Source organism: Brassica rapa, chromosome A10 (assembly GCF_000309985.2).
Source record: "Brassica rapa cultivar Chiifu-401-42 chromosome A10, CAAS_Brap_v3.01, whole genome shotgun sequence".
Classification (NCBI taxonomy): domain Eukaryota; kingdom Viridiplantae; phylum Streptophyta; class Magnoliopsida; order Brassicales; family Brassicaceae; genus Brassica; species Brassica rapa.
The window spans coordinates 5,041,483-5,064,021 of NC_024804.2; the positions used below are offsets into that span (position 1 = coordinate 5,041,483).

At 38.6% G+C, this 22,539-nt stretch overlaps 1 protein-coding gene and 1 non-coding gene across 2 annotated transcripts; both read right to left on the reverse strand.

The window, feature by feature from the left end:
- Nucleotides 1–2,190: 2,190 nt before the first annotated feature.
- LOC117129403 lies at nt 2,191–2,296 on the reverse strand. Its single transcript, XR_004453052.1, has one exon. It is a non-coding gene; the product is annotated as a small nucleolar RNA R71 (small nucleolar RNA).
- Nucleotides 2,297–10,071: 7,775 nt separating this feature from the next.
- LOC117129295 lies at nt 10,072–11,703 on the reverse strand. Its single transcript, XM_033282857.1, has 3 exons — nt 11,612–11,703; nt 11,059–11,221; nt 10,072–10,989 (listed from the first exon to the last, which is right to left on the reverse strand). Exons 1-3 carry the CDS (start codon nt 11,701–11,703, stop codon nt 10,072–10,074), a joined length of 1,173 nt encoding a protein of 390 aa, XP_033138748.1.
- Between the last annotated feature and the right edge of the window lie 10,836 nt (nt 11,704–22,539).

A 22,539-nucleotide genomic window follows, 5' to 3' on the forward strand; every position in this document is an offset into this window, starting at 1 on the left:
CTTCGTAGATTTCTGATATACCTTGGATTTGACCCATTTTTATCCATGGTATATAAGTATTTTACTATATATATATCTATGTTTTTACTCTTCTAGGTATGTTTTCAGGTTCAGTGCATTTCGGAGTAAAGCTATGACTTTGGAGCATTTTGGAGCTTAAAGGACATTTCACCCGAGCTGACCACTTAGAGGTCGACGAGAGGAAGAATAATCGATCGATGCGCATCAGTGCTGACGATCGATATCAGGAAATGACAGATGAAGATTAATATCGATCGATGTACACAAGTACCATCGATCGATGTCGAGACACCAGACGCGACATTTTGGATTCAGCAGACTTAAAACCAAGGCCAAGCCAAATTACCAAAATGCCCTGACGAGTTTTTAACCTAGTAGAATATATACTGCCTAGTGTTTTGACGGCAAAGAACAGAGCTTTTTCTAGACCTAGTTTTGTTACAAGTTTCATTTTGGAGAGAAGATCACTTGTGATTGGAACTCCTTGTTTCTATTTCTTTTCATCTATTCTATGAGTTTCTATTTATCTATTGATATGAATTGCTTTGCTATGTCTGAGTAGTTCAACTGTTAGATCCAGGGTTCAGATAGGTTTGTGGGATTAGCCCCAAACTATAGATCTGCCTTGTTGTGATATTCATGATAGATTTGTATTCATTGCTTGTTTTAGCCTAGCTAACTAGAACTTGATCATAGGATTGCATATTCAAGCACCCTTGTTATCCCATCCTGACATCTATCTATCATATTAGGATTGCTAGAGAGGGCTAACCGCCAATTTAGAATCTTAGTAGAGCATTTCATACTCGCGCATAGGCCTGGCTAGAACCCGTCGATCGATGTCCTCAACTGACAATCGATCGATGTTGGCAAAGGTGTATCGGTCGACGTCTTAATAGACTATCGATCGACACTCTCTGTGTCTGCATCTAACCGGTGAGACACAAGATCTAGTCTGTTAACCAGTGGTACATGCGACAGCTGATCACTGAGTTAAGCGAATGAGCTCTAATATATCATGCATGCAACAGTTAGGCATCTATAGGTATTATAATCTCCAACACCTGAATAGTGGCCCTGCATCTAATATCATTTCCAACCAAGTTACATTTATTATTTACTCGCTTGTTACTATTGCTATTTCATTTAAACATTTACAACCTTAGAATTAATAAACACTAGATTTAATTGTTCCCTAGCTCCTTGTGGATTCGATCCCTAAGTACTACATCTGAACCTCTTTTGATGAGAGTAACACTCCTTAGGGTAATTTGAGTGGTATCAAATTTGGCGCCGTTGCCGGGGAGCTTTGATCGCCATTAGATTTAGTTTTATTAATTCTTTTTTTTTCTTTACCCCCTTTCTAATAATCTTTTTCTTGTCTTTTCAGGTGCATGCCCAGCGGTACCAGAAGCAACAAGGAGAAAGACTTGCTGTTCTCAGACGATCCTGCTCATTTGGAACGCACCATCCGTAGAGGTCAACGTTCCACATCGCTCGACGCAACCACTTCGTCGTCGATCGATACGCTCAACCAACCGTCGACCGACACCAGACCATCATCGTCGATCGATCCCAATCGTTCGACAACGATCGATACTACACCGCATACGTCGATCGATACCGTGTCGTCAAAAATGGTAAACATTATTATTCTAACTCAGGACAAGAACGGAAACTTGTATGACCAGGCCGGTCATCTGCGTAATGCAACATGTCAGAAAATAGATGCTCAGGAAACTGTAATCCCTGATGCTGATGCTACAGGAGCTGCTCAACCTGTAGATGAGGACGCTCGATCGAAACCACTGGCCGACTACAATCGCCCAGATGAGTACTATTCCAACAGATCAGCTATTCAACTTCCGGAGATCCAGAAGCAGAATTTCGAGCTGAAGCCTCAATACTACACTCTCGTGTCGCAGATACCCTACTCTGGGTTACCGCACGAGCATCCTATGGACCATTTGGAACGGTTCGAGGATCTAATTGCTGCTATTCGGATAGAAGGAGTCCCCGAAGATTACCTGCTGTGCAAGCTCTTCAGATACACGCTGAATGGAGAAGTGATGCGCTGGCTTAGGCAGCAACCCACAGGATCTTTAACATCCTGGACCGACATCAAGAATGCTTTCTTACGAAACTTCTTCGATGAGGCGCGCGCTGAAGAACTTCGGAACAAAATTTCTACATTCTCGCAGAAGGCTGGAGAGTCCTTCAAAGATGCGTGGATTAGATTTAGGTTTTTCCAGCGAGACTGTCCACACCACGGATTTAACGAAGTGCATCTGTTAAGCACTTTCTTCCGAGGCTCGCCTTACAGTATCAAATGGCCCTTGATACGGCGAGTGAAGGAAACTTCACTACTCGGAATCCGTTGGAAGCTGTGAGACTTATCGAAAACCTTGCTAACAGCAGCAGCACCAAAAACACTGACTCTGAACGGAAGAAGTCTGTAGTCTCTATCGGGAAGGAACAGATGGACGAAGTAAGAGCTAAGTTAGATGTGGTGCACGAGCTTCTTAGGAAGCAAGTCTGTTCAGCTGAAGGAGAAGTAGCAGATACGGAAGGAGAAGAAAATGTGAATACATCGGAGGTACCGGATTCCAGAATTTGGAAACCAGGCGGAAACAGAAACTTCTTTGGAAATGGCCAAAGAAGTAACCAAATTCACAATTTCAAAAACCCTTCAACAACAGCAAGAGCTACTCGAACTTTTACTACCAAAATCCACCACCCCAGACTCAGGAAAGCAAGATCGAAGAGATGCTTGATCGAGTACAGTTGGGACAACAACAAATCACTGTGGATTTCAACGGTAAGATAGACTCTGCCTACAACAATCTGAACACCAAAATCGAGACCTTATGGACTCAGGTGAGAAAACTTGAAACCCAAGTAATTCAGACGGGCGAGACTATAAAGAGGCAAGAAGCTTTTGCTAGAGAGGCAGGAGCCGACAAAGGAAAACACCACGTAAATGCCATCATAGATGATGATTTCTGGCAAGTGGTGAGAAATGAAAAGCTTGAGGAAGGAGATTTCGAAATCGAAAGCTCCATGAGTCTCGGTGGATCCCAATGGTGTCGACCGATGTCAATGAACTCGCATCGATCGACAGACCATGATGAAGATCGATGGACGGATTACTCCAGTCATCGATCGACGTCGTCTGCCAATTCGACTGAATGCAATTCGGTTCGAGTTCTAACTCATGAAGAATTCGCAGCTAAGCATCCTCACCCACCCTCCCCTTTCTATGATAAAATCGATCGATCGGTTGAGCCAACCATCGATCGACAGAGTGAGCCCGACGTCGATCGTCACAACACACCTCCCATCGATCGACAGACACCTCTGACATACCGAGTGCGGTTACCCTCAATCGATAATGATTACATCAACGCACTCAGACCACCACCTAAACCATTAGCAAACCCACCTGAACCAAAACCCAACCCTTTAAATAATTCACCAGAATCTGTTCAAGAAGAACAAGAATCTGAAGGGAGAAGCTTAAGGAAAAGAAAGGAGAAGATTCCTAAAAACCTTAAGAGGGAAGCTAACGATAAGGAGATAGATGATTTCACTAAACGAGTCCTCAGAATCTCAATCGAAAAACCTTTTGATGAAGCTTACTTCACACACCGGTTGTGGATGTTCTTCAGAGAAACAAAGGTAACCGAGGAGGAGATTAGAAGAATGTTTCATCAAGTCAGAGAGAAGATGAAACACAGGATCACATTGACGAAGAAGAGTGATCTTGGGAAGTTTGCAATACCATGCGTAGTCAAGGGTGTTGAATTTCCCCATTCAATGTGTGACACAGGAGCATCAGTTAGTATCCTCCCTAGAATCATGGCAGACCAGCTTGGTTTGACCATCGAACCATCAACGGAATCCTTCACCTTCGTGGATCTTTCAGAGAAACGACCAGGAGGTATCATAAGAGATCTGGAGGTACAAATTGGTAATGCCCTTGTCCCTGTAGACTTTCATGTCTTAGACATCAAACTTAACTGGAACTCTTCACTTCTGCTTGGAAGATCTTTCCTAGCTACAGTAGGAGCTGTATGTGACATGAACAAGAAAAAATTGTGTCTAACGCTCATAGACCCAAACATCCACTACGACCCCATCCGACCTAAGAGAAAGGTCATTAATTCTGTGGATTATGGGAAAGAACTCGGCTTCATTGGCGCATGCCATTGTGGAGCAGACTATGAATCGGAGTACGAGACAGAATACTCGGAATCGATCGACACCCCAACATTTCCATCGATCGATTCCAATGTGTCAATGGTGACCGATGACCACAACAACACGTCACTCGACGTAATGCACCCACTTGACCATTTCGCTTCACCAAAAAATTGTTACCAACATTTTGCCTTCCAACCTCCAAGCAAGAGAGGACATGATGATTATTCCATAGGCAGTTGGGCAGACAGTGGTTTCTATGAGAGTTTTGCAGTTGACACTGTAATTATTTCACCTAATGAGGAACATACTGAGGAATACGATGAGGATTATTGGAAAGAACGTGCAATAGAAATGTCTTTGCAGGATGAAAGACTTGAAACACATAAGTTCCCAAATACGTTTCCAACATCGTTCGACGCTGTGCACTCAACATCGGTCGATACCCACCCTCGTCCAGCAAAACAACCGCTCATATCGATCGACACCCCGAAAGGAACATCGATCGATATTCGCGCCGCAGCGAAAATCCAGGAGCAGGAGAATATTCCCTCCCCAACTAGGTTTATATATACCTATATAAATCGTTTTGCACCTCCGAAACCACCTACACACATCAAAGCAAACACACAAGAAAAAAAGATGAACACTCTTCCTTCTACATCAACAGAAAGATCCATGAAGAGCAATCATCTCAAGAACAAAAGTCCTGCAGAAATTACACTGCCATCGATCGATGTAACTGTATCTACATCGATCGATACTACTCTAAACCCTAATCTTTCTATTTCTAAATTGAATGATTATGCAAACATTGATTACGGTTTTCTAACACCTGATGAATTTGGTATTTGCAGGGACACAGATGGAAACACACGTGCAATGGATGGAAGAATTTTGCAAGTGTCCAGAGAGGACATAGCAGACATCCTTCAAGTAGCCAATGGACCTGACAACCTATTCTCATAGCAACGTGGCACTCCAGACGTCATTCAAACAGATCCTAACAACCACGCAGGAGTCGCCACACCAGAGATCAACCCAGATCTATCACGCCAACCAAAAGGGTAAGCATCGATCGACAGTACAACGGAGACATCGATCGACAGGATAACACCAACGTCGATCGATAGGGATGCACCGACGTCGATCGACAGACGGTATGAATGTGGGAACCACGCTTTCGACATGTACGGAGCCAGAAAGTTCACTTGGGAACAAAGGGACGAGTATGAAGTCTACAGAGCTGAGCGTGGACACGCACGAGGCGTAGCTGGTGAGATGATACCTGTCACAAAAGACAACATCAGGAAGATACTGGAAAGAGCATCTCTTTTTGAAGAGAGCCATACTGTCTTCCAGAACATGCCACTTCCTTCACACCCACAAGACTGGCACCAGAACTCTACACCAAAGAAGAAATCGATGAAATGGTGTTTGGTATTTGTGGAGCTCAGGAGAAACTAGGAGAGGAGCTCAAAACATTGGTAGATGATACACATCAGCCTTTGGATAGAGGCTACAATGAGCTTTTCAGATGTATGGCAGAAATGAGGACAAGAATTGAGAGTTTACGTCAGCAACTTGAGAAGGAAGCTACGACCTCAGCATCGATCGACGCACCACGTGCCACATCGATCAACGTCAGTCTTCCTACAGCTCAGATCCCTGCAGAACTGCAATGTTCAACACAACACAGGGATGAATGGGAAGTCTCATACATCGACACAAGGATAAACGACGTTTACTGCCCTCTCAACAACAACGTGGACTGGCTAAGCACTAAAATCGATCTATTACAGCAAGATCTAGACACCATTCGCAAGAAGGACCAACAACCAGCCACATCGATCGACATGTGTACCTTCACATCGCTTGACGCAAAAGTCTCAGCCATGAATGAGAGGCTGAGGACTTACGAGGATATGCATGACCGTTTTATATCACCAGTCATGACATATTTAAACAAATTGTCTAGTCAATTACTTGATGCCCAAACGGATATTGAAAATATTACTAAACAAAAAATTTTGCAGGCAAAATCAGCATCGATCGACAGGCTAAGAGGACCTTGGATCGATGGCAAGAAACCTGTGGAGTTACTTCCTTACACAGCAGCAGAGGTTGACAAGATCACATCAAAGATCTACACTGCTCTAGACACCATGGAGGAACGACTTGACAAACGCTGCGATGACATCTACTTTCCATTCGACAACAAAATCAGTGGACTAGACAACCACGCAGAATGGCTACAAAAAGAAGTCAAAGCCATTCAAAGGCAACTCGCAGCTCAACATCAGATATCAGCATCGAACGACAGGACAAAAGCCAAATCGATCGACGGCAACTCGCCGAGATCGACCAACGAACACATAATCGCATCGATCGACGCCGAGTCAACACTAATCGGCGAGCAGCCGATACACAAGTCAATGCAAAAGGAACTAACAGAACTTTCAGCATACGCCTATGACAACATAGGCTGGCACCAGGTCAGCATTGACAACATTCAAGAAAGGCTACATAACATCTCCAAAGTACTTGAGAAGATGGATGACAAATGGACAAGAAATGACGAGGCCACAAGAAGTTTCATTGCATCTTGGTCCAGAATGCGCAGAGATGACGTGGATGCTTGCTTTCCAACAAGCAGCTGCTTCTCCACCCAATAGCCAATCACTACCACAGTCAAGCTAAATGACTATAACCAAGCGCTGAGTGGGAGGCAACCTACTATTAGGTATTTTACTTTGGTTTTATTAGCTAGCATTTAATTTCTTTCGTTTTATTTCTTTCAGATTTAGGAGACCCAAGTAGGAGGACCTGAATATCGACCGACGACAAGACGTCGACATCGTTCGACATAGGCAACCACACGACGATCGATGTCACTCTTACACATTGATCGATATCTAATCCGGTCAGATATATCTTCCCTACTTGTCACAGTTCGTACATTATAAACTATTCATCATAACTCCGCATGAGTTACACTGAGACAGTGTAATTTAAGTCTGGGGGAAGATTTACTGATATAATTTATTTTATTTTTATGTAAAAAGGAATTTCAAATAAATTATGCTTAGCTATTGAAAATAGGGACTATAATCTTATATTGATTTAAACATGAATATCTAACCAATCTTTAGCACCATTTTAGATTTACTGATTGCAGATAGCACTAAAGATGCTAAAGCGGATCAACCTATCAACTACACACTTACCTTGAACCGTATGAAGTAACTAAAGCTGATTTCCAACACTAAACCTGACATAACCGCTTGTCTTGGGGCTTGGTATACATGGGATCGGATTCTTGAGACATGTCTGGAAGGTAACGCCTGGTTTAGATTATTTATCACATTTTCTCTCTCTAGTTTCGACCCTAGATTTGTTAGTGAGTATAAAAATAATAATAATAATAATAATAATAAAAAATAAAATATAAATAAGATCTATTGTTTAATTAGGATGAGTCTGAACAGGACTTGGTGGCTAAAACCATTAAGGCTTGATTCATAACGACTCAAATAAAAGAGTTCGAAACGGGACTTGGAGGCGGCAATCTTCAAGGCTCGTTTTCGCAAAGAACTCTTGGATATAGGTCAAAAAGAAGTGAACAGAACTTGGTGGCAACCACCATTAAGTTTTAGTTCATGGAAGCCTGTCCAATCTTCGTCACTGATCCTGCAATGGAAGCAGACTTTGACTCAAGAGAGAAATTTAGAGAGAGAGAAACTAGGAACTAACTTTTACCTGCAGCTCCAGATACCTGTCTGAAATCCTTGCTTCCTGTGATCCATACTCCCAAGGTAAAGCATTCACTTTATACTAAGAATTGAAATCAGTAGAGGGGATGTCAGACGCGAATTGATGAGTTGTGTTATGTTAGAAATGGTTGCTAAGCTAGGATATTGCATAGTGTGCTTTTGTGATTAGGACCTTTTAAATGTGGTTGCAAAATTGTTGAGGAAAGATTTCTATGTTTGAAAATTTTAAATCCCTAAATATTTTCAAACCTCTTTCAGAGAGACCGCCTGTATGTTTTGCTTGAGGACAAGCAAAAGGGTAAGTCTAGGGGAGTTGATATACCTTGGATTTGACCCATTTTTATCCATGGTATATAAGTACTTTACTATATATATATCTATGTTTTCTACTCTTCTAGGTATGTTTTCAGGTTCAGGTGCATTTCGGAGTAAAGCTATGACTTTGGAGCATTTTGGAGCTTAAAGGACATTTCACCCGAGCTGACCACTTAGAGGTCGACGAGAGGAAGAATAATCGATCGATGCGCATCAGTGCTGACGATCGATATCAGGAAATGCCTCGACAGATGAAGATTAATATCGATCGATGTACACAAGTACCATCGATCGATGTCGAGACACCAGACGCGACATTTTGGATTCAGCAGACTTAAAAACCAAGGCCAAGCCAAATTAACAAAATGCTCTGACGAGTTTTTAACCTAGTAGAATATATATTGCCTAGTGTTTTTGACGGCAGAAAGAACAGAGATTGTTCTAGACCTAGTTTTGTTACAAGTTTCATTTTGGGAGAGAAGATCACTTGTGATTGGAACTCCTTGTTTCTATTTCTTTTCATCTATTCTATGAGTTTCTATTTATCTATTGATATGAATTGCTTTGCTATGTCTGAGTAGTTCAACTGTTAGATCCAGGGTTCAGATAGGTTTGTGGGATTAGCCCTAAACTATAGATCTGCCTTGATGTGATATTCATGATAGATTTGTATTCATTGCTTGTTTTAGCCTAGCTAACTAGAACTTGATCACAGGATTGCATATTCAAGCACCCATGTTATCCCATCCTGACATCTATCTATGACAATTTCTTTAGTAGTAAAATCGCTTGAGATTCAAGGAGTTCCATGATCTCGGAGCCTTCTCTCCGCTCATTTCGGTGAGTTCATAGACACCTGGTTTGATGATTTTCGAAATCAGGTATGGGCCTTTCCAGTTCGCACCGAGTTTTCATGCTTTCCACTCGCGAGTGTTTTCGAAGACTTTGTGAAGGACGAGGTCGTTCATTTGAAAGAACCTTCCTTTGACTCTCTTGTTATAATATCGAGCGGCCAGGTTTTGATAGTTTTGAACGCGGAGGAGAGCTTGGTCCTGTTTTCTTCAACTTGGTCTAAATGGTCGATGATCATTGAGTTGTTGAGCTCTTCATTTTCGGTGAGTGTGAGCTGATGGAGGCTTGGAATGCTGACTTCGTTTGGTGACATTGCCTCCATTCCATGGGATAGGGAAAATGGTGTCATACCTGTGGAACGACGTGGTGTTGTGCGGTGTGACCAGAGAACACCGTCGAGTTCGTCGGCCCAAACACCTTTCTTTTCTTCCAGACGTTTTTTGATTCCGTCGAGGATCGTCTTGTTTGTGGCTTCAGTTTGTCTGTTTCCCTGAGGGTTCCTTGGTGTAGATTTACTTAATCTGATTTTCCACAAAGCGCAGAAATTTTAGAAGGTCACTGAGATGAATTGAGAACCATTATCAGTGACGATTTCATATGGGAGACCGTGGTGGCAGATGATGTTTTTCCAAACAAATTTCTGAACATCGGGGGCGCGTATAGTTGCGTACAATTCAGCCTCGACCCATTTCGTAAAGTAATCAGTCATGATCAGGAGATAGCGCTTCTGTTTTGATGGTGGCATTGGGCCAACAATGTCCATTGCCCATCTCATAAATGGATATGGTGGCGTAGTGGTTGAGAGGAGCTCCGTTGGTAGATGAATCATAGGGGCATGGCGCTGGCACTTTTCGCACTTGAATACAAATTTTTCGCAATCTGCGACCATTGTCGGCCAGAAATGTCCGTGTCACTTGATTTTAATGGCTAAGGCTCGTCCCCCTGAATGATTACCACCTGCGCCTTCGTGTGTCTCTTCGAGGACCCATCTAACTTCTTGACCATGTATGCACCGCAGTAATGCTTTGGTCGAGCTCCATTTGAAGAGGACGTTGTCGTTCATGACATAGTGTGCGCATCGAGCTTTCAAGCGTCGTGCGGCCCAGCGGTTGTCTGGTGTTGTTTCCTCGGTAATGTAGAGTTTGATTTCATCGCGCCAATCGATTAAATCCTCAACTTCTTTTTCGGGTGTAGGTTCGTTCATCTCGTTGGTGTCGTCCATCTCTTCGTCGAGGTCATCTATGATGTTGACTCCCATGACTAATTCGATACTCGGTTTATCGATGCTTTCCACTGGAATCATTCTTCTGAGCAAAGGATCAGAGGTTGATGCTAAAGCGGCGAGAGCGTCGGCGGAGGAATTGTCGCTTCGGGGAATTTTGGTGAGGGTGAAGTTGGTGAAATCCTGGGAAAGTTTTTGGACAACCTGTAAGTAAGCATTCATTCGGTCATTTCTCGTCTCGTATTCACTGCTGAATTGATTGGCGACGAGTTGAGAGTCGCAGAAAGTTTCTATCTTGTTCACACCAACCGCTTTTGCAAGACGGAGACCAGCGATGAGAGCTTCGTATTCAGCTTCGTTATTGGAAGCTGGGAAAGCGAGGCGAAAAGACTGCTCGATGATCTCACTGGTAGGAGATATGAGTCGTATTCCAACACCTGATCCGTTTCGTGAAGATGAGCCGTCGACGTAGAGACACCAATTCTTGGTGTTGAGATCGTCGTCGTATTGGGATGGAGGTAGCTCGGTCAGAAAATCTGCTAACACCTGAGACTTTGCACATGTTTTGCTTTTGAACTCGACGTCGTATTCGCTGAGCTCGACTGCCTATTTTTCCATTCATCCTGATTGACTTGGGCTGTGGAGGATCGATCGAAGCGGATGGTTAGTCAGAACGTGGATGGTGTGGGATTGAAAATACGGCCTGAGTTTGCGTGCTGCGACAACTACGGCGTAGGCGAGTTTTTTGAGTGGTGAGTATCTTGTTTCGGCGTTGTCGAGAACCTTGCTGGTGTAGAAGATTGGACGCTGCTCCCCACGGTCTTCGCGAACCAGAACACTGCTTACAGCGCATGCGGAGACTGATATGTATAAGTATAAAACTTCCCCGTCTTCGAGTTTGGCCAGAATCAGTGGTGTGGATAAATATTGCTTCCGCTGTTGAAAAGCTTCTTCTCATTTTGCGTCCCACTCGAAACGTTTGTTGTGTCGTAGAAGTTGGTAGAATGGAAGGCATTTTTCTGTCGAGCGCGAGATGAATCGGTTGAGTGCGGCGATGCGTCTTGTCAATCGTTGGACTTCTCTCGTGTTTTTTGGAGATGGGAGTTCCGCAATGGCCGTGATTTTTCGTGGGTTTGCTTCGATTCCTCTTTTGGTGACAATATATCCGAGAAATTCTCCGGATGTGACAACGAAAGTGCATTTTGTCGGATTGAGCTTTATATTGTACTTGTTGAGGCTTTCGAAACAAGTTGTTAAATGTTTGATGTGGTTGTTGGCAGTGAGGGATTTGACGAGCATGTCGTTGATGTAAACTTCCATGGTGTCATCTAGCTGTTCGGCAAACATTCGGTTCACTAAGCGTTAATAGGTTGCGCTGACATTCTTGAGTCCAAAGGGCAGTAAGTTTCTCGATCGGTGATGAATGCGGTTTTTTCCCTGTCATCTGGATGCATCATAATTTGGTTATATCCTGAAAAGGCGTCCATGAAAGATAGGAGTTCGTTCCCTGCAGTTGCTTCGACTATCAGGTCAATGTGATGGAGAGGGAAGCTATATTTGGGACATGCTTTGTTGAAGTCGGTGAAGTCGACGCATACACGCCATTTTCCTTCTTCTTTTTTTACGACAAGAGAGTTAGCGAGCCATTCTGGGTACCTAACCTCTGTGATGGATCCTGCGTTTGTCAAACGTTCAACTTCGTCGTTTACAGCTTTGGCGGGTTGTAGGCCGAGCTTGCGCCTTTTCTGCCTGACTGGTTTGAATATGGGGTCTGCGTTTAACTCATGACAAGTGACAGATGGGTTGATCCCAGACATATCCTCAGTTGTCCAGATGAAGGTTGAGGCATTGGATTGAAGGAAGCTAATAAGTTGGTCTTTGAGATCGTCTTTTAGGTCTGTTCAGGCCCATTAAGAACTAAGCACATAAATGTGAGCGCAGGAATTGTCGGAGAGATCAATGTGACGCTAAAACAAGTTGATGTTATATATTTATATTATTCGATAGTTATTTATATTATTAGATAGCTTCTAGTTGAAGCATTAGAATATCAAAATTTCATTTTGGTTCAATATATATATAACACAACTAGAGAATATATTTTAATGATTGTGTATAGCCGTATAGGTAAAAAACATATTAATGAAAAAAAGGGTCATTCACGTGTTGGTTGGAAAAATGGTTAACTTACAAAATCAAAGGCCCATTTAGAAAGTTAACTACTCTATCGTAGGAAAAATAGAAAAACAGTTTGATTAATGTTCATAAAAAAGTACTGATTGAAATGGAAATAGTTTTCGATGCTCAATGTTCACCACCAACCATCTTTTCTGCGAGTTCCACACCACTATATACTATTAAAATCCTTTCCAAAGTGATCAAGATGTTATCAATCGTGAGATCGATAGAATCAAGGTGGTTTTCTTGATTTTTCGTTGTGAAAGCTGTACCGGTTCGATCCTCAGTTTCAGATTAACAATTTGTCATATGGGATAAAAATCATAACTTTACAGAGACATTTAAAACCATTTATCCATCCTCACACACTCCGTCTCTATCTTAGTAAGTGTTAGGTTTTAATCATGTTGTGATCTTGTAGATATAAGTAGAAAGTTGAGTATACGTAGAATGTTGTTTACTTTCAAATACTCTTTTCGATTAGGTCGTTGATGATTACAAAGTTCAATAGTCTTATTCTGATTTGACTTGTCTTGTGAAATCAAGAAGTTGAAGTCTATAATTTATTCTCGTTGTAGTTTCTGCAGAGAGTGAAACCATAGCTTTCAACTTTCAGCGCAACGGAACGTCTTCCCCGTTGGCTCCTCCGTTCAAGCAGATTGTCATCTCTTGTTTCTGTCTCGGCAAACTCTTTTGGAAAGAGTCAAACTTTTGCTCAGAAGAAACCAAGGTTTCCCAAAATATATGTGGCTAAGTAGTTGCATTTCAATAAAGACGGGACTGCCATTAAGAAGCTTCATGTGAGTTTAAATGGTTATGTTTCAGCAAGTGTTAGTTTTGTTATGTAAGACCATTTCATTGTGTAGGCTGGTGTGAACAAACTTTAAGTCGGAAAGGCAGAAATGTTGCTCTAGAAAGAAAATACGGTTCTACAAGAAACGTTAATGACGGTGTAACAGTTTACTCTTCTATAGTAAATTTGAATATTTCTGTTGTGTTCTTTGGTTAGGATGAGCTTGAGGATACAGTTGAGAACACCGGTGCGAAGCTAGTGAGAAAAGCTGCTCCAAGACTAATGAATTAGCTGGTGATGGAACAAAAACTTCAGCTGTTCTTGCGCAAGGTCTCATTGCCGAAGGTGCAAGGGTTTATATTTTGAAGTCTTTGTGAATTGAGAGAGAAATGTTTGGTTAAAATGTGATGTATAAAACGAAACTTGTAGGTCGTGGCTGCTGATGCAAACCCGGTTTTGATTACCAGAAGGATCGAGAATACCACCAAGGCTCTTGCTGCCGAGTTGAAGAAGATGTCAAAGGAGGTATCTTATTGATACTCTTGTCAAATTATCTTGATCATTGCTCTGTTTCATTGGGTTGTTCTTTATTGGATTACTGGTTGAAGATAGTGAACTCGCAGATGTTGTATGGGTTAGTTCTGGAAACAACTACGAAGTAGGAAATATGATTGCCAAAGTTGGTTGCAAAGGAGTTTTCACTCTCGAGGAAGGAAAAATCTTTGTGGTACTATTAAATTTGCTGCTTTGAAAGCTCCTGGATTTGGAGAGAGGAAAAGTCAGTACCTTGATGACATTGCTGCTCTTACCGGAGGTGAGACCAAATGACTAAATCATCCTTTCGTAACTTTTTCATCATTCAAAAAAGATAACTTGAGATCAACATCCATTTTTAAATAGTTTGACGTTTTTTGAGTCTCTTTTCTGAAAATGAATAGGGTTCATGAGTTAGTATGAAAGATATATATAGTTCGTTTAGGTGAATGTTGACGGTAGAAAAAAAATCTAAACTAAATTTTTTGAAAGTGTGATTTACAAGTTGTGGAATAAGAATATACTAAATTTTATGAATATTTGGTAGAGATTCACGGTTTGACTGTATAATACGAAATGGAAAGAGAGTTTTATTATAGGAATATACTGAAATTTATAATATAATAAAGGTGATTTTCAAGTCGATATTTTTGTTATTAATGTGATAGCTTTAATGTAGGGGCTAGTTATTCAATGTTTCTAGGAATATTTAGTGGATCTATTAACAGTTTCAAAATTATTTAAAGAAATCTATAATTCTTATTTTGTATTACAAATGATTTTTCTGTTTTTATAATAATAAGTTTAAAAATCATATTTACAACTAAGCCGGTTAAAATTTCAAAGTTGTATGTACGTCACGTTACGCATATAATCCGGTTTAGTGATGTTCTCCTCGATTACACTATTACAGTTATTTGGTAGAGAATTTTTAATGCTAATAATTGTAAAATGGAGTGGAAATTTTGGCACTTGATTTTACGCTCTTGGTTGACATTTTTATATAAACCAAATTATGCAGAGATTGGTAATGTTGCCGTTTTATTCGTTTAATTGGTTTGAGAGGTACAACTACAATTACTGGATCAGTAAAATTTAATGGTCTTTTTTATTTTCTTTGGTTATATGACGGAAGAGCCTAATAATAATTAGTAAAAAGTGTAGAGATAATATCAGTGACATTTGATGGTAATTATTTAAGAAAAAATAGGGTTAAATACTAAATGTACTTCAGTTTTAATAGTTGAGATGACGATTGTGGATTTATACCATGTTAACTTTTCCGCTTTTGTTTTTTGTTTGGCCCATGAAACATACGATAGTGTGAAAGTACACAAAAGTTCTTTACATCTCTTAAACATTTTTACATGAATTGAAAATGTTAGGTAGTGCATAAATTGTTTTCACAAACAATATAATGCAATACTTCTTTGAATTTTCGAAATGTGATAATAACCTCTATTGTTCAAATAAGAGCTTCGAATTTAGCATACAGAAGCGAGAGACTTCTGATATTTTTTACTTCTGTCAGTTTCCCTAATTCATTAAATGCTATTTCATCCTTGAAAGAGAGAAGAAGAAGACTTTACCGCCGCCGATCTCCCTCCGTGGTGGGCCGTGCTCCTCACCGCCGCTATGTGAGGGAGGATCTCCTTAGTCTCTTTAGTTTAATCTAAGTTTTACTCCCTCCGTTTTTTAATATAAGTCGTTTTACAGCTATGCACGTATATTAAGAAAACCATTAATTTTTTATATTTTCTAAACAAAAACATCATTAATTATTTACTTAACCACAATTCAACCAATAGAAAAATATAAGATATATTACCATTGGTCATACAACATTAATTATTAATAAATTTTACATAGAAAACCGAAAACGACATATAATTTGGCACAAAAAAGTTTCTCTACAACGACTTATAATAAAAAACGGAGGGAGTATTTCTCAAGGATAGAAAAGGCGACGGCTTGAAATTTCCGGAAGACGGAGGCTCATTTAGCTCCGTCGACGCCGGTCCTTGTTTCCGGGAGGAGGAGGCTTCCTCAGCTCCTCTTTCGCCGGCTTTTATTTCCGGGGTGCCAAGGCTTATATAGCTTGACGTCGCCGGCTCTCGGTGTTGAAGTTCCGTCGTGGGTTCGGGTTTGGGGACTGATTTTGGATCCGGTTTTCTACGGTTTCGCTCTGGTACTGATGGTAGATCGGGGTGGTCCGTGGTGTTTGGTTTCCGTGATTGCGGTTAAAGCTCAGATCGTTAAGGTCTCGATTTGTTTGAGGCAGCTCTCCGTGGTGAGAAGAAAGCGCAGTAGTGAAGAAGTGGTTTCAGTGGAGGCTCGGTACTTTACGAGCTCCGGTGAGTCGAGAGAGATGCTCCGACGAAGGTGCGATGCGGCGGCGGTCAGGCCGAGGCGAAGGTGTCACGTGCAGCTTCAATTGGTGGTCCTGATGAGATCTCGGTATGTCCGATGGAAGATCTCGGTGGAGGACCGCTTTTGTTGTTGCGACCGTGCGTTTGTCTCCGGTGACATTCATTTCAGATTCCGGCGATGCCGTTGCATGGAGGCGGAAGAGCAAATGACCGACAGTGTCTAGGGTTTCCGCGGGTTGATGGGCTTGGAGTGGGCTCAAGCCATCTTGTTTTGTATGTTTTGTGGTTTTCGGATTGAGTCTTGGTCCTTTGTGTTGGTTGGCCGTGGGCCTTTGTAAGGTTAATGGGCTTTGTCCTTTTATTTATCTAAAATTAATTTGAGTAAAAAAAAAAAGATAAATATCATGTTTTTTCATGAACGATCTTTATAGCTTAATTTTTCATTTTTGACCAAGTTGGGTACTAAAGTTAAAATAATTAGCACCTAATATATATACTGTAGTGAATTTAATAAATCTAATACTGGTTGCATGATATTCAATCGACTTTTCTCAGTGATTGTAAAATCAAAAAAATTCGTTGGTAAACTAAATAACTTTTCAGATTAAAAAATATCATATATACTTTTGCGTTGGTCAAAATTAACGGAAAAGAAGATATATCAAATACAGCACAACCTTCCAAAACTCAAATACAGCACAACCTTACAAAACTCTAATGCACTTTTACGTGTTTATATACAAAACAAATAAGAAGTGAGTAACAATGATTGTGTGGTTAGCCCAAAGTGTGGACCCTATACAGCGTGATAACTGCATTGCTTTTAGTTTCTCAAATGCAAGGATTGTGCCATTCATGCATATTAGCCCACCCACCTCCATTCACATGTTTCCAACGTCACACCACATGTTTATATAAACGGATCAAGCGGATCTAGCAGAACAAGAGCGGATCAAGCGGATCTAGCAGAACAAGAGCGAATCTAGCGGATCTGGCGATACAAGTGCGGATCTAGCGGATTGAGCGGTGTAAAATATTTGTTTGAATGGTGAAAGAGTATAATGGTGGTTCAAATTATAATTTAAAAGATAATTTTTTTATTTATTTTCAGTTACAGTTTTTAAAGCAAAAAAATATTAAACGCAACAAATACATATTATTTTATTAAAAAAATAACATAAACTTAAATACAATATTGATTTTAGCCCAAAAAATAAAATATTGATAAAAAATATTATAGAATATTTTTATTGGTCCATAGTGCATTTGCAGTCTCTTATATTCGTCATTAATTGTCATCGGCTGTATTTGGTGTTTCCATCTTATTCGTACCAGTCTCCGTTTTTGCCATAATTTTGGCAAAATTATCATTTATAAAATTTGAAATTCTAATTAAACTATGCAGATTGATCGTAGCTAATACTACTCTTTTTCACTTCAATATTATATCTTGAAAATTCACAAAAAAAAATCCTCATTTTTTCCAAATTCCAAATATCCTTTTAAATAATATTTTATTAGTATTTTTATTAATATGTAGAAATCATATTTTGCTAATCAAATATCAATAAATTATTTATTTTTAATGCTCAGATTATAAAGTAATACAACGATAGTTACATTTATCAAATTTTAAATTAGAATCACCAAAAAATATTAAATATAATGTTATTATATGGTTGATTATATTATACTAGTGATGTAGTAATGAATAAACATTAATAGTCATTTACCATGTAATTATAATTAACTTATTTAAATATCTCTGTTTTAATATTATAAATATTATTATAAAACTTTTGTTACCAAGAAATATGCAACTAATGTTCTTTTACATAATTATAACTAATTACAAATACACATAAATGATAGAATAATAATATATACATCATAAACCATGGAGGATAAATCTTACAATCTTTGCAGAAGAGACTTTAAAAAATAAGCTTTGTAGTGATAGAAGTGAACAGTAGTCTATTTATAGAATTTTTTTTTCTTATATCTTTGGTCTTTAATAAACTCATATCATGTTCCACTCAATCCACTCATCTCATCTGATAATGACGGTCTCTCCATCAATTTAGCTAAAAGACAAGATAAAATAGAACCACTCGTGTTTCACCCGTCATATTTATTTTTACAAGTTTTGTTGGTGAATGGACAAAAGAAGTAGGCGGCCCCCACATGTGTATCACCCACCTTTTTATACGCTTCCCATTCTCAGGTTCCGAATGGTAACTGCGGTTTGAGCGGTGCAGAACAAGCGGTTTAACTGCGGTGTGGTTTTAACAGTTATAAAAACGTATAGATATATAGTATATGTAGAGATTTTTGTTACTGTTAACTACGGTGCGGGGCGGTTCGTAACATTCGAAGCCTCAGCCTGAATGATCTTTTAACACTGTTTTGAACATAAAAAATAATACATCACATCATTAATTATATTACCATAATAATAATAGTGCATCATTTTATATATTAGTTTTCAAAATTAATTATCTGTCAATTATAAAATCAAAAATGTAAAATAACAGGGTTTTTCATATGTTTAACGTTTGGTTTAGTTTGTTTTACTAAATTTATTTATTTATTTTTAGCTTCAATCGTTGTAAAAATACATAGCCAAAAACATAATTGAAAGATATATTTTTGTGAATAAAATAATAACTTAAATAAAAATAATAAAATGTATTACATTTTTGTCACTTAACCTTTCACTCCATATAATTATTTTACTAAACAAAAAACTCTTTCTATTTCACTTAATTTAGCCAAACATATAGAATATGTTTTTTTATAAGTTTATAAAATCAGTTAGGCATGAACATTGGCTATCCATTCAGGTACGGGTTGTTCTTTTTGGATATCGGTTTTTTTGTTTTGAAATTAGGCTCCACTTGAATATTATAAATTATGTGTGGGTTTAGGGATGGGTCTTTATGAGCCTGGATGAGTTCAGCTTTTATGTATAGAAACTTAAAAATATCTAAATAATAAATGTATCTGAAACTGGTTCAGATATTTCTACCAAATATAACCATATTACCCTATTCGATTCAGGTCTTTTGAATACAATTAATTATATTACACCCCATCTAAATATATGATACTAATAATGAAAAACAAATATCAATGTATAAAAATGTAAAAACCACTATCCTCGCAGGTGCACGGGTCAATCTCTAGTATTCTATTAAAACAGAAGTAGAAAACATAATTTAACTAATTTTAAGTAATTTTTATATTTTGTTCATTCTCTTTTTAAACTAATTTTAAACACGTTTTTACTGTCATTTCTAAATAATTGGACATCATTTATTACAGAAGTGTAAAATATAATTTAATTATTTTAAGTACTTTATTACATCTTTTCAATTTTTTTCACTCTTCCTAACTACTCGATTAGTTGTTTTTACCCTGATAATTTGACATCATTTATTTTATGTGTTAACCATAATAATTTCACATGTTTGAATGCAATTGTTCCATTCATGAAAAAAAATTAAAAATGGTTAACAAATAATTTTTGAATTGTTTAAATAATCAATTAGGAATGGATATTCAAATATTCTTTCGGATACGAATCGGTTTTTTCAGATATCAGTATTTTGGGTTTTTTGGGAGAGTTCGAGTTAGATCCTTCTGGATTCATGTGAGTTTAGTTATAATGTGTAAGAAACTTAAAATATCCAAATACATATTTTGTTTACAAATGTCATCAAAAAATTTATAAAAAAGAAACAAACATCGTGCAACTCTAATCTCTCTTATTAAAACATAAGCTTTGTCGTGGATCCAATCTTTTTTTGTAAGTTTTTAAATTAAATACATCCTTTTACTATATAGTTAAATTCATTTTTAATTATGGAAAATAACATTATACTATAAATGTGTTTCTAAATAACACAAAAAAAGTAATCTTCTGTCCAAATAATATAAATATTAGGTCATACTTTTTAATAACGTTTAATTTATCTTCATTTAAATTATTTGATTTAAAACCACTGAAATAATTTATAAAAAATTTGAAAATAAATATAACTATTTTTGCGGATTTAGATACTAGAAAATAATTTAATATGAATTTAATTAATTTAATTGGTTATTTTTTGTATTTTCATAAATAAAAAATTGTATTCCTTCAAACCTAATAAATATTAGATTCTTATTGTTAGATTTTTTTTATTCTTAAGAACATATAATTATATGTGTGAAAGTTCACTATTAAGTTAAGATACTGGGTAGCAACAAATTTGCTTAGAAGAGAAACGTTGGAGACAGAGACACAAGAACCAAATATCACAAAATTCGAGGCCTTTGCTTGCAAAATAAAAGCTCTTCCAAAATTTAGACATCTCATTTGGCAAACGATATCTGGAAAATTAGCAGTGACAAGTAATCTGATTCATCATCATATGCGATGTGATAATCATTGTCTTAGATGTTGTGCAGAAGATGAAACTATAAACCATGCTATATTTGAATTCCCTCCAGCCCTACAGACATGGACACATTCAGCAATCCCAACTCCACTAGTGTTGTTTTCCAGTGTAAGCCATTACACAAATATGGACAATCTATTCTAGCAAACAAACGATATTGGAGATCCTGAGTTGGATAGAAATCCATACTCTTAGATTATTTGGTACATTTGGAAAGCGAAAAACGATAAATTATTCAAAGGGATAGACAGAAACCCATATCCGTTAGGCTGAGTCAGAATACCATGCTTGGTTTGAAGCTAATCGTAAGCATGAAGAACCAGTGGAAGCATAAGTTCTTGAACAAGTGACAATCTATGAGAGATGCATGATATATAGATCGTGGACACATGAAAGACTCTTTAGTGGTTATAGTTGGACATGGATAAACTCAAGAGGAGTAACTCAGTTATTTGGTGTAAGGAACCAACGGTGAAGAATCTCACCACTTCTTTCGGAGCTCGAGGCTCTATCATGGGCAATGGAGTGCTTGCTACATCTATCGTCAATATTTTGGGACCGATTGTAAGGATATAGTCTCAATGATTCAAGACCCTAGAGCATGGCCTAACTTTGCCATTGAGCAGAAGGAGTTTATAAAGTTCAAGAACATATTCACAGAGTTCTCGATTTTTTTTTCCTCGTTCTGAAAATGTATCGTCTGATTCACTAGCTAAGATTGTAAAATCCTTTCTTAGGGACCTTTACTACTTTGGTTGTTCTTTTCCGATCTGGTTCCCGAGACAACCTCAAGTTTGAATAATATAATAGTTATTTGGTGCAAGGAACCAACGGCAAAGAATCTCACCACTTCTTTCGGAGCTCGAGGATCTATCATGGGCAATGGAGTGCTTGCTACAGCTATCGACGTGTCAATCTTTTGGGACCGATTGTAAGGATCTGTGAGAACTGAAATTCGCACTGTCGATTTCCGTTTAAATAAGGAAAGTAGGAGAACCCTAGTTTCCCAGAGGTCCCGAATATCTGCTAATACCACATGCTAAGCAATCAGAACACGATATAACAACAACAAAGTACAAAAATCGTAAAAAGAGAGCAAAGAGAAGTCTTATTCCGAATTTGCGTATGAACGTTTACAACGAGGTATTAGCCTGGGCTCGAGAGCTGTCGGCGAGATTCCTAGTTCTATCAACCCTAAGACGGCTAAACCTAATTGAGTCGCAGCTCAAAATAACAAAAACGGAAAGTTGCCTAATTGCTCTAAGTGCTAAGTTTGCTGTGAAAAAAGTTTTCTATTGCCTCTCGCCTAGGAGTCCTTATATACTCGCTCATAGGTCGGTTTACGCTTTTCCTCTTCTGCCTTTAAGACGTCATAGCTTAAAAATGGAGATATTCTGTTTTTTCCGATATTCGTAATTATCTTCGAAAACTTCATATTTATCTGCGGAAACTTGACATTTATCTTTCCTTGCGAACCAAGCATAAACCGTCATATGGCTTATGGGCTGTTTGGTTAAGAAATTGTAAGTGGGCTTTGAGTCACGTCTTAGGTCTCTTTGGGCCGTCTTTTGACTCGAAACGTTTATTATTGTTTCTTCGATAAAAACGAACTTTCTGCGTTTTTTATCGTAAAGTTTGATCGATGACTTTGAGTGACGAGAAACATGAAATGGTTCAGCTAAGGTATTTGGGAGATAACATTAAAGAGTAGACGAGAATGCATGGATTCGTGCCGTATCGACGTTTTGAGAAAGCTCGATCGCTTCTTAACGATCGAAACGTGCATGTGCTCGGTCACTACGTAGTGACCAAGCTTGGTTTCGAGCTCGGTCGCTACGTA